The sequence below is a fragment of the Coturnix japonica genome, chromosome 13 (assembly GCF_054131305.1).
Source record: "Coturnix japonica strain WE chromosome 13, WE-NBRP24, whole genome shotgun sequence".
NCBI classification, from domain to species: Eukaryota; Metazoa; Chordata; class Aves; order Galliformes; family Phasianidae; genus Coturnix; species Coturnix japonica.
In genome coordinates, this window is record NC_140675.1 from 11,673,743 (window position 1) to 11,686,723 (window position 12,981).

The 12,981-nt window shown below is 47.2% G+C and overlaps 1 protein-coding gene across 1 annotated transcript; it reads left to right on the forward strand.

The window, feature by feature from the left end:
- Window positions 1–256: 256 nt before the first annotated feature.
- LOC107320762 (cytochrome P450 3A12-like) lies at window positions 257–11,313 on the forward strand. The gene is made up of 13 exons (XM_015876964.2): window positions 257–380; window positions 917–1,010; window positions 2,002–2,054; window positions 3,328–3,427; window positions 3,836–3,949; window positions 4,125–4,213; window positions 4,742–4,890; window positions 5,341–5,468; window positions 5,786–5,873; window positions 6,813–6,973; window positions 7,090–7,316; window positions 8,735–8,897; window positions 11,032–11,313. The coding sequence occupies exons 1-13, from the start codon at window positions 310–312 to the stop codon at window positions 11,125–11,127; spliced, it is 1,533 nt and encodes a 510-aa protein (XP_015732450.2). The 5' UTR covers window positions 257–309; the 3' UTR covers window positions 11,128–11,313.
- Window positions 11,314–12,981: the final 1,668 nt, after the last annotated feature.

Below are 12,981 nucleotides of genomic sequence, written 5' to 3' on the forward strand. Positions count from 1 at the left end.
GGGCTGAGCCACCTGCAGGAGCCTCACTGCTCCCAAGCCAGGAGGAAGGTGCTGTCAAGGCGTTTTCTCCTTTCACTACCTTTTCTCCTGCAGAAAACTGCATCTTCAGCAGTTTTAAGCCTAAAAACCACAGGGCTGGGCGCAGTGTTGACACTTCAGTGAAAGGAAAAACCCAGTTCAGGGTTTAAAGTCTGAGAAGGGAAGCAAACAGGACTCCTCCTTCTGCATCACATGAGCACAGTCACAGCTGCAAGTCAGATACAAAGCTCATATAGTGAGTGGGAGCAGTGCTGTTAGGCTGTGAGTGCAATGAGGTTCTTTCCAGACCTTTCCCCGGTCACTTGGCTGCTCCTCGCTGCTTTCCTGGGTCTCCTGGTGCTGTAAGTAGCAGCTGGTGGGCAGTATCCTGGTGCAAAGTGTGTTCACAAGTGCTAAAAAACATTTTGGGGTTTTCATGTGTTGTTTGTAAGGCTCCTAAGAGGAAGTGGGAGGAGAGTAAGGGAATCATGGCCTGGGGCAGCCAGCTGGGAGCGTTGGCTGCTTTCAGAGCTCCTGCACTGTCCTGGAATCAGTGGGAAGGGATGAGGTTTGGGGAGGGTGTAAGGAGACATTTCTGGGGTTTGGAGTGTTTTGTTTTGTTTGCTTTACTGCACAGATCCAGAGGCAGGAGCAGCTGTGTTTTTGCTGCAGCAAACTGCCTGGTTGCTTATGTCAGTCAGCAGGAGCTGTAGTAAACTACTCATGTGCACCCCAGGCAGTCTTGGGGCTCTTGCAAGAGGAGAGAACCTTCAGCAGGTTCTGCTGCTGCATGGCCATCGCTTTCCTGTGTGGCAGGAAGCAGCTGTCTAAGCTGCATTCAGGGTGAAGAAACTTCTCGTTGCGTAAATGCATCTCATGCCCTGGCTTTGCTCCGCAGCTATGGGATATGGCCCTACCAGACCTTCAAGAAGCTGGGCATTCCTGGCCCACAGCCTGTGCCGTTTTGGGGGACATTTCTGGGGTACAGACAGGTGAGTATGGGCAGCAGCTGCTCCAGGTCTGCTTTAGGTTCTTGGTGCTGGTTTTCCTGTACCTCAGACATCTATTTATTGTGTCCTTGATTCCTTGATGCTTGCAATGGCACAATCATTAAGGTTGGAAAAGACCACTGAGATCACCCAGTCTAATGTTTTCAGATAGGAAGCCCTGCAAGACCATTCAGAGAAATAAAAAGTACCTTTAGGTTATGGCTGATCTCAATGGGGTATGTTCTGTTTTTCTCTCCCTTCACAATCGAAACGATCAGCTTCCTCCTAGATTTCTACCCACAACCCAGCAGCTGAAGGGCTGTTGGGAACAAAATAAGTGTCCTCCAGATACCCAGGGCTGCTACTTCCTGAGCATTGTGTGCTGCTTTGTGCTTTGGGTTAGTCCTTAGCAATCCCTGCCCTGTTGCTCTGTTCCACCATCTGAAAACTCCAGTGAACAGATTTCTGTATAACATGGTAGCATTTCCCAGTTAGCAAACCTTACCAAATGAAGGAGGTGTTGGCCAGCTCCAGATAACTGCCTGCAAATGCAGGACAAAATGTATTAGCTTCAGCTTCTGCGAAAGAGGTATTTCACCTTTTGTTTGCTGGGCTTACAGCGTGGCACGTGATGTTTTACTTATCTAGGTAATGCATGGCATTATGTGTTCCGTAAGTTTCATCCTTACATGTAATATCAGTTAAAATCTTAATGGAAACAGAGAAAAACAGAAAAGCCATCGCTTCGGTTCAGGAGCTGCAGTGGAGGATGAGGCAGCAGCAGTTCCACCTGTTGAGTTGCAGTTGTACCATCTCTACATTACATTTTCAGCTCTGGTTGGATGGTAGAAGTTGGAAGGGTAGTTCGCTTTCTCTCCTCTTTATTCCCCTCAGTGCCAATGTCCCTTGATGTCTGTGTGTCTCCCCAGCCTCTGCCATCGGCTTTGATTGCTCTTTTACTCACAGACTTCATTTCTTGTCTCCTCTTTTGCAGGGGCTCCTGAATTTTGATCAGATGTGCTTTGAAAAATACGGTAAAATCTGGGGGTGAGTTACCATCTGCAGAGCAAAATTCCCTGCAAGTCTTTTGTTTGGGCTGCACCTCCGTCCCAGTATAGAACAGGACATTGCCAGTATGTCCCAGCACTGTAATGCCAGCAAAGACAAGCTGGGGCATGGGGAAAATGCAGGATCACCCCTGGAAAGGTCTCTATCTGTCTTTGCAGGGCTCTCTCCTGCTGGGATTTCAGTACAGTGGAGGGTTGGGATGATTGCAGCCAGTTCTGGAGACTTATACTTGTATAAGCTTTGAATTTATACATATATACATATATATATATATATATATTTCTTTTTTTTCCCCTACTTTGGTATCATTCAGAACTCACTTTAGTACAGTTGGTGACCTCAGGGCTAGGGTTCTCCCCATCCTCCAACACCCATCACATCAGCGCAGCCATGCCTTTATCTCTCAGCTCCAGATGCATTAGTGAGGAAAGGCACCGATCGCTTCCCAACCACGCAGCCTGCCCAGAAAACTCTGCTGCTGGTGTCAAACTGAGCCTCCAGCCTTTGAAGCCACTCTTCTGCCTGTCTGGAGCAGAAAGCGAGCTGCAGGCTGCCGCAGTGTGTTTCATCCTGCTCCCTCTTCCCCCAGCACTGGGGCGTGAGCTCCCTTTCAGCCTTCTCTCCCTGTTCTGCCCTGGCTCTATGCAGGCATGCTTCTCTTGGGAACCTCTCAAACCCAAGCCAAAGCGCTGCACAAAAAACCCATAAGAGCTTTGTGAAAACCTAGCACATTTTTGGGAAAGATGAAATGTTCTCAAGCCTCTTGAAGGCGGCAGCTTCCCTCAGCCGCAGCTCAAGGCTCCTGCCATTCAGCTTTCAAGTTTTTGATTGGAAAATAGAAAGAACAGATGAGTTTTTCCCCTCTCATTTCCTCATAGGCCACGCAGGGAGATTTCTTTCCCCTACAGGTAGGCCATTTCAGGGGGAAGGGGGGTTTATTGACTCCAGTCACCAGTTGCTAAAACTGCCTTTTAAGTGAACACACACTGCTATGAAAATCCTTCTGTAACAGCACAGTCGATGGTTAGAAATGCTCGTGCTGCCTGTGTTTGGCACTGTCTTTTTTTTTTTTTCCCTTGCCTCCTGTTTTCCTGCATAATAAAACAGTTACTTATCCCCTGGGCTGCTTTGTCAGAGGCGATGCAGCTGTGTGGACCCTGCGGGCTGCAGTGGTCCCTGCACGGAGCAGCAGACTGCTTCTGCTCTGCATGACCATGAGCAATGCTCTGACTATGACTTTCTCTTGGCTTAGGATTTATGATGGCAGGCAGCCTGTGATGGCTATTCTGGACCCCGTCCTCATCAAAACCATCTTGGTAAAGGAGTGTTATAGCACTTTTACCAATCGCAGGGTGAGTATCTGTGCTTCTCTCTCTAATGCAGAGAGCATGAACCAAGGAAGGAAAAGTTTCTTCGGTTTCTGAGTCTCTCTGGGCCCTTCAGCAAGCAGCTGCTCTCTGTCATGCCCTGGTTTATTGACAGTATTGCCAATGAAACACTGCTGGAGCAGTGGAGAGGCCAGTCTGGCTGGGACATCAGCCTGGGTTTGCACTAGAATTGATGTCCTCTCCTCATCTTACACTTTTGTTTCTATTTCTGTTTGCTGGTAGAGGTAAAGCTGCTATGAATTCAGGGGCCAAGCCAATACTCCATGGTTGTTGTTGGTTGTTTTCCACTGTTATTTTTAAAGGAATCCAGAAACCTTCATCTGTTGCCCTGAATAATCATGTCTGTTTTGCTATAAATTTTTCCCTGTGCAGGTCTTTGGTCTGAGTGGAAGACTGGAATCAGCTCTTAGCATGGCTATGGATGACCAGTGGAAAAGAATTCGCACTGTGTTGTCCCCAACCTTCACCAGTGGGAAGCTGAAAGAGGTAAAAAGCACTGACTGAGGTTGGAAATAATGCCTTGCTCATGCCTTTTTCTCCTCCACAAGCCATAGATGTGGTCAGTGTGGCCTGGCAAGTGACTGGTGGCCATGCAGAGTTGACCAGCCTTGCTTGGAGGGTGTGAAAGAGTCAATTTCTTCTGCTTTGTTTTGCATTTCAGATGTTCCCTATCATTGAGAGCTATGGTGAAAAACTAGTGAAAAACCTGGAGAAGAAAGTGGCTAATGAAGAGTTCCTGGATGTAAAGAAGTGAGTAACTGTGTGGGGTGGACTCAACAGTGTCTGTACTCAATGTGGTGACAGAGCCCATGTCCATGCTGCAGCCATGTCCTCATGGTGGGCTGTGTGTGCTCTGTACTTCCCAGTCTGGGTAACTGTGCTGTTCACCAGCTCTTGTTACTGGGGAGCTTATGGAAGGAGTTCGTCCCACTCCAGAAGCCCAGCAAGTCCACAGATGAGATGGACAATCTCTTTTTACCAATGAGAATCAGAATGTTATCCTTATGAACCTGCACCACAGTTCGCTGCTTTCCAACTGTAGCTGAGGTTTTTTACACCATGAAAAATGGGAAGATGAAAGCAAATGTGGAAACTTGGGAAAATATAGTGTTGGCTACAGTCAGATCAGGGCAGGAGCTGCTGTGTTAGGAGTCTGCAATGAGTCCTTGGTTAAAAGAGTTTCCCTTTCTCAGGGATTTCTCCTAGACTGGCTGTAATTCACTACTCTGGTTGGACTCATCCCATTCACTCTCTTTTTCTTCTCTCTTTTCTACTCAGCATTTTTGGAGCCTACAGCATGGATGTGGTGGCCAGCACTTCTTTCAGTGTGGACATTGACTCTATGAGCAAACCCAGCGACCCCTTTGTCACCAACATTAGGAAGTTTCTCAAATTCAGTTTCCTAAACCCATTGCTCATATTCATAGGTATGACACTCCTCATCTTATAAAACCACAAATTGCTCACATCTGGTGACCGCCTGCATTTCCTTTTAGCTCTCTTATCTCAGTGTCCACTTTGCTGTCTGGGGGGTGCACTTTGCAGAATCTGATTCACCCCAGCAGGTCTGTAGAAATATCCCCCCTCCGTCAAGTTTTGTGCAGCTCACGTGGATCTTTGCTGCAGACTCTTACGTGCTGAGATCCTGTTTGCCATGGAGAGCTTCTGCTTCATACCACAGAGCTATGCTCAGTGCAGAACTGAGGGCAGATCATGGTATGAAATCAGAAGACTGAAAGAGCTGAAGGCAATGAAAAGCAGTTTGTTGGGGAAAGGCGTAGATTTGTCCCACTTCTTTCTATGCTAGTTTTGAGTTTGGGGAGCCTAGCTCTTAAAGCTGTGTGTGTTTCTTTTCTTGTTCTTTTCTCTCTTTTTAGTGTTGTTCCCCTTCATGATCCCAGTGCTAGAAAAGATGAATATGTGTCTGTTGCCTTCCAAAGTCATCGATTTCTTTGATGCTGTCTTTATGAAAATGAAGAAGGAACGGGAAGAAGGATACCATGTGGTAAGTCCAACCCAGGTGGTCTTTTCATTGTGCTGCTCTGAGCACAGGTGGAACCTGGTCATGTCTTCAGAAGCAGTGGTGGATCTATTTCCTTCTCTCTGTAATAGCTTCCAGCTCATTAAATGTGGGGAGGGCCAGAAGCTTTTCCTACCTGGGTTTCCACATGTTGAAAGTCAACACAGTCATCTGGTCTGAACCTCAAAGTGCTCTGAAGTTGTGGGGCTGAGTGGAGCGGGCCCCTCGGCATAGAGCTTGTGTTCGACAAGATTTGTTTCCTCCCACCCCCATCTTCTCTGACTGCCTCTGTTCCTCCCCAGGACCGAGTAGACTTCCTGCAGCTGATGATTGACTCACAGAGTTCTCAGGATAGCTCCATGTCTGCTGGGGAGAAGGACTCATATAAATGTATGTCTTGAGATCTGTCCTCCTCTCTGCAGAGAGCAGCTTGTTCTTCTAGTTAAAGAGAGGATGTGGGAGAAGACTGTAGTCTTTTGTTCTAGGGGGATTTCAAGGGCTCAGCAGTGGGGTGATGATAATGCTTATCGCATATGAGTTGTATTTTATTGTATCTCATTTCCCAGGATAAATCCTGAGGGCTGTTTATCCAACAAAGAGCAAAGTCCTCTTTGATGGCCAGTGATATTGGCTGTGCTTTGTAAAGCACACAAAGCCCATATGCTGCATGCACCTTGCTCATCTACAAGCTCACCTCTGTTGCTCATCCAGGTAAACTACTGGATTCAAAAAATGATGGAGCAGCCCAGGCAAAGCTCAGTTCATCAACATCTATTGAGGCAAGAAGCTTGTTAACTTGTGATCTGCAAGGACAGGATATTTGGATGTTGCCCCACACTGCAGCCTGCATCCTGGCTGCAGTACCAGTGTGGAATTCTGTACCATCTTTATTACCACTGCCACAGGGCTACTGATCCCTCAGCAGTATCTGGCTGAATTCAGAGCCCAGAGGAGTTGCTTGGCATCTCCTCACCTCTAATTTTTCCTGGCGCATACCCGTATTTTATTTTTTGCCCAGGAAGCCCACTTTGAGGAGATAACAGATTTTCTGAATGAGGATCAGGCTATGCTGAGCTTCACCAGTTTAATTCTGCTCTCAAAGACAGCAAAATAACACTGCCAACCTTGACAGTGGTTTTCTGGCTTCACACCAGTGCCAGACCACTGTCTGTGTTGCCTGTCTGTGTCAGCTGGACAGCTTCTCTATCAGGTGTTAGGTAGTTACCAACAGCATTACCTGGATGACAAGTGGGATCTTGGATTCCTAAGGGTTGATCACTCTTGTGCCATAGATTTCAGATTCTTACATGTCTTTGTGCCTCTTCTCAGCATTAAGTGATGAGGAGATTCTGGCCCAGGCTCTTATCTTTGTCTTTGCTGGTTATGAAACCACCAGCTCCACACTCAGCTACATCTCCTATCATTTGGCCATTCACCCTGATGTGCAGAAGCGACTACAGGATGAAATCGATGCAAACTTGCCTAACAAGGTAAAGGATGGTGGTGAGATGCTGGGGACGTTCCTCCTGCACCTTGGAAACCCTGCAGGGCTGGAGCCCCACATTTGCAGCCATTTTGAAGCTTTCCTCTCCCCTGCCATCCCCAGGCTGCTCCTACATACAATGCAGTTATGCAGATGGAGTATCTGGATATGGTGGTGAGTGAATCCCTGCGGCTGTACCCCCCTGGGGGGCGGATTGAGCGGGTCTGCAAGAAGACGGTGGAGTTCAATGGGGTGACCATCCCAAAGGGCATGGTGGTGATGATCCCAGCCTATGTGCTGCATCGTGACCCGACATACTGGCCCAAGCCAGAGGAATTCAGGCCTGAGAGGTGAGGACCAGGTGGGGGACAGCTGCACATTTAACATGATTCCTGGCAGGGGACATGGCAGAGAAAGCGGGGAATACGTGATTATAACATTTAAATTAGGCATTTATCATTGTCTGACATCTAGTCCCAGCATTACCATGAGGGGAGTTTTATGATCTACATCCATAAACTGTGCATGGAATTTAATTAACTGCATTGAAGGAAGCAACAGTGAGAGCAGCTCCCAGCAGCTGTAATGTTGAGGGGTTTATGGCCAGATATTAAAACGAGAGCCATTGGGTGACTGGCACAACGCCATGCAAATCAGCGGCGGAAGGGCAAAGATGGGTAGGAGATAAAACCTAATTTTTCAACTCCAGTTATGAAACAATCTTTGTTTAGGAGGCTCTGTTAGTCCCTAAAAAGCCTGGCAACAGCCCAAGGTGGACTTGGGACATCCTGGTCTTGCTCATATTCATCTGGCTGAGAAGACATTGAGGGCTGTCCCAGAAGTCTGTGCCCTTGGTGCTAACTCCAGTATGCAGATTTGTTCACCTTTGAGACATAGCATGGCAGAGGCATCATGAAAAGCTTAAGGGCAGGGATGCGTCCTGCTGGGATCACCATGAACCACCAGGACCCAGGAATACTGTGCTGGCTGCAGGAGGAGCCATTCCAGTGGGAGAACTCTGGCAATGGGCACATTGCACCTCAGTTACTCCAGCAGTTTGATCCTTAAACCCGGTGACAAATGGAAAGGGCAGATGGACAGGAGCTCCTCAGAAATCTCTTACCTCACTGGGAGTTCATCAGAGGGTTGTGTTGGTGTCTCTGTAGTGAGGTACTTCACTGCTAACTTAATGTGACCAGACCTCGAGCACTGGGAGTGAAAAGCTTTCTGACATGAAAACCAACTGATCACTAAGAAGTATTACTGAAAATGCTTGGTGGCGAATTCCTCTGTGAAGCTGATTGTTCTTCCCTGTTTTTCATGATGAGGAGAGGAATGGCTGACGTGTCTCAAAAGCAACCCTCCCTTTAGTCACGCAGGGGGATGATGTCTTTGTGTTCTCTCCGTCCTTTGATCTAAAGGGAAGACACGAAGCTGTAGACCTGTGCGTTTCAGGGTTTGAAATCTGGGTTCAGCTTAGAGGGAGCTCTGAGAAAAGAGTAGTTATGAAATCGTTAGCATATTTCTGGTCTTCCCTGTTCACCTGATGCACCTGGAGATGCACAGCCACCTCCAAGCAGCTGCATAAAAACAGGGGTGTGAGGTGTCTGTTGGGACAGGAAAAAGGGTCTTGGCTGTGTTCTAATATGCATGGAATTACAAAAAGCTTTTGCCTCCCCAGGCCCCTCATTGCTTCAAATCTAAAAGCTGACATATCCCAGAAAAGCATTTCTTTATGATCTTACTCATATATGTTTTCTGTAATAAGGTTTAGTAAAGAAAACGGAGAGAACATTGACCCCTACACCTTCCTGCCGTTTGGGGCCGGCCCCAGAAACTGCATTGGAATGAGATTCGCTCTACTCATCATTAAAGTGGCTATGATTGTCCTTTTGCAGAAGTTCTCATTCAAACCCTGCAAAGACACTCCGGTGAGAATATGGGATGGTGTGTCATTATCTGTACTCTGTTCCCACTGGGATGATCCCGCGTGCTCTCTTTTGTCTGAGTCTCAGGACAAGTAGGGATCTGACTCACTTACACATTAAATCCCTCTCATCCCCGAGGTGCTATAGCTTCAGGACCACTGAAGCTTGTCTGCTGGTTTGGATTTTGCTGTTTCACACAGAGACCAGGGAGGAAGATTTCACCGAGGATTAGAGAGGCGTGTGGGAATATCTGCATTTAAATGCTCTCAGCTGTTTTAAACGCTTCAGCACAACTTACTGATACATTTATTTTCTTTCAGCCTCTAGAGAGGCGGATTAAATGTTGGTGGGATGTATCAGGCTGAAGTCCCTGAAGTGCTGTGCTTCGCTTCGGGTGCAATTTAGCAGTGGGGTGCTTTCTGCCTGCAGTGCCCTGTTGGTCTGCCCTGACCCAGCTTAGACAGAGCAGATCTCCTCCCCAGCCCGCTCCAGGGCTGTGTTTTGTAACACAAATATGGCCAACTACAATGAGACCCCCGAGACAGCAGAACATATCTCTTACGGGTCACCAGGCAGCCTCTAAAGCGGAACAATTTTTGAGCAAACATGATATGAGCTAAATTTGAAGTGGTGGCCCTTTCCTCCTTTCAGGCTATGCACGCTAAAGGAGGCAGAGGTGAAGCAGGAGCAGGCTTCCTCTCCCCTACCCATTTTTGGATTTGCATGGGCTCTCAACGCTGTGCTGGTAGGACAGGCTATGCAGAACAGAGCTGCTCAACACAAAAGCAGTGTGATGGCTGCTAGGAATTATCCATCAGTCAGCATGTCCTGAACACGTGGCACCTCCTCATGATGCAGACAGGTCACAGTCTGCTGTTGCTCCCAGCTGTGGACACTGGGTGCCCAGCCCCCACCTGCCTTGCTGTGCCACCTACCACCAAAGGCCGTGCCATTATAATGTGTTTTGCTCACAAAGCGAGCTTGGAGATTGGAGCAGAGAGGGCACAAAGTGTATTCAAAGGACATTTGCTGTATGAAACAAAAATACTCAGAATTATTTGGCACAAGCGCTCAGTTGGAATCTCTGCAGATTCAGATTGCTACTCAACTGCTAACCTGGAGGTGAAAGACTGTAATAGTCCATTAACAATGCAGTGACCTATCCACCCTCCCCCAAGTCTAATGACATTTTTCTAGTCCTCTGCAATCCATAAAATTGATTATTTTTATAACTGCCTTTAATTAAAGGGAGACAAGTTAAATATGTATTGTATTATTGGTAGCCATAGGTTTATGGGGCACTTTCAAGCTCATCTTCGGAAGATGTCATGTATGTTGGATCAGAGGGGAAAGGAACATCCTTTTGGAATATATGTATGGATGCCTCTGCCTCCTCACACCCCCACTGATGGCACATTGGGCTCAGAGCCATGTCGTTGAGATTTCCTGAGGCTCATTAGGATGTGGGGCTTTTAGTGCAGTGTTGGGTTGGAGGAATGCTGTCTTTGTCCTGATGGGAAGAGCTGAGGTATGAGCAGCCTGTCCTGCAAGTTGCCTCCCTCCATCACCAGTTTTCAGTGTTTTTAATTGATTTTTAATTGAATTAAAAATTTTAATTTCCACACCAGCAGAGCCCAACACTTTTCTGTGTAGGGATATTTGTTTCTTTAGACTTGTCCCAAAGCATCTCTCTTCATTTCTTCCTTCCCAGAGAGCTTATTGCTCCTTCAGCTCCTATTACAGCCTCACTGCCCTTCGTGCTAACACATTTTGGCATTAAACAAAATGGCAGCAATGTCCCTCTTTGGTTTCTTCTCCCTGAATGGATTTTGGCTTCTATTGCCTCGTTTCAGCAGTGTGCTGAGCTCCTCTTACTGCCCCAGGTGGACTCTAGCATTCACTATGCACATGGTTCAAGAGCTGAGGGCTGCTAACCCCCAGCTCACAGCTGTTCTATGTGCACAGCAGTGATAGCCCTGCAATAAACACAGCTGCAAATCCAGGCAGCGCGCTGTAGACAAGGGGTGGCCAAGATGTGTGTGGGCTGGAGGGGTGTTTTCCATGACATGAAAGTCCTTTTGTCTATCTTAAATGGCACTTCTGTGTGCTGTTTGTTTGTTTCTTTTTTTTCCTCAAGATCCCCCTGGTTATGGACACAAAAGGTTTCATGCAGCCAAAGAAGCCTATCGTCCTGAAGATGGTCCCCAGAGCCCACTGTGATCCACAGAACTGAAGGAGCCGCTCAGAGGCTTTTGTTCCATGGTGCTTTCCCTGCCCAACTCTGGAAAAGAGACACAGATTGAAGTGCGCACTCTTGAAATGTCAGTGATGCAAATCCCCATTTTGCAATGGGGCATTAGGGGTTTGGCCTGGCATAATTAAAAGAGCATTATCCTAATTAAAATTCCTTGGCCCCAGATCCTGCTGTCCCAGATCATAATAGGCATTTTGCAGGACCGTTTGTGCTCAGGTTATTTGGGTGTTGGTTTTTTTCTCTCTCTCCCTCTGAAGAGGCGCTTTTCTCAGCAATTTGATTCCAGACGCTGTCAGTCTCTTCTGGCAGTGTAATTTAAATCAAGATAGAGAGAGCAAATTGCACATAGTTAAGTAATGCTACCATTGCTCCTGTTCCTACTGCCTGCTGGGCAGCTCTGTGTGTCTTCTGGTTTTATTCCCCTGGGGATGTAGATTTGTCCAGGGCTATTTCCTCAGCTGTTTGCTCTGACCCTGACAAGTGTTCAAGTGGTCATGTCCTCGCAGGGATGAATGCCTGCCTCAAATTTTCTGATACTGATTTATTTAGATTTTGTTAGAATTTCATGCACGATTATGATTGCAGACGAGTTAACTGGAGGAGCCCAGAGACAAGCAGTTGCCCCTAATGACTGGAGCTCTGTGGAGTGAGAGAGAAGTGCCCTGCGTGTTTTGCTGCTTGTTTGCTTGTTTCACCCCAGGCACACAGCTGTCTCCTGCAGTAGTGACTGTCAGTACAGGCAACATCTACTGCACTGCCACCGTGACACCTTTTAGTCTTTGATGTGCATTAGGCCACCATAGGACAGAATAACTGAATTAATAATGGCACAGGGTGCAGCACTGAGAGCCTTCAGATGTCCTGGATGGCCCTGGTCTAGCAGGAAGATGTTGCCTTTGGCTCTTGAGGACAGGGAAGTCTTCCCCATCCTTTGTCCTTGTTTCACATTCTAGAGGACGTAATGCTTTGTGCTGTTCCATCTCCTAGAGATGTTCCATTTAAGATGCTCAGTCCAAAATCACAGAACCCTTAAGGCTGGAGAAGACCACTAAAATCAAGTCCCAACTGACAACCCGCCCCCCACCACAACACCAGGACATGTCCCTCAGTGTCACAACCACATGATTCTTTAACAACTCCATGGACAGTGACTCTACCGCTCCCCAGGGCATTCCAATGCTTGAAATAAGTGACAGAGCAGAGCCATTGGTGGTGTGAAGTGGTCTCCAGTGCAAAAATGGACTTAAGAACTTCAGTCGCTAGAGAGCAGTTGCTTTCCTTTTTCTATTGCTTTTCTGTTCTGATATATTGTTATTATGGTTAGATTGTGTATATATTATTATATACCCTTCTTTTTATTTCTTTCTATATTTTATATTTTCTTTTTATATTTTTGAGGCATTTAGTCGAAAACCCCCAGAGACGCATAAAAGCCTTTCTGCAGTGGATTAAATTCCCCAGTGAAAGTCATCCTTGCCTGAAAGGGTAGGGAAGAGCAAAGCTGTTTCCCTTGAGAGTCAACAGTGAGCTGAGAGGGAGGGTGAGAAAAATCCAGCTTCCCCCTCTGCCTTTGTGAGCCGCAGCAGCACATCGCCCTTCTAGACTTTGCACAAAGGCAAGAGTTCATCTTCACTTTCAGCTGTTACTGTCCCCCCTTTCAAAGCCGTGGCACTGTGTTTGACTGCGGCCACGACAGCACATCTCCAGGGGGAACAACAAAACACAGAGGCGGTCAGAAACCTGGGAACAAACAGCAGCCAAGCAACTCCATCGCCACAGCGGGTGACAAAAAGGGGCATGGGAAATCCCAAGGGTTGCTTGGAGGGGTGAACA

Coding starts and splice junctions, on each gene's coding strand:
- LOC107320762 (XM_015876964.2), top strand. CDS start 310: ATGAGGTTCTTTCCAGACCTTTCCCCGGTCACTTGGCTGCTCCTCGCT. Junction 3,950..4,124: donor CCAGTGGGAAGCTGAAAGAG/GTAAAAAGCACT, acceptor TTTGCATTTCAG/ATGTTCCCTATCATTGAGAG. Junction 4,214..4,741: donor GAGTTCCTGGATGTAAAGAA/GTGAGTAACTGT, acceptor TTTTCTACTCAG/CATTTTTGGAGCCTACAGCA.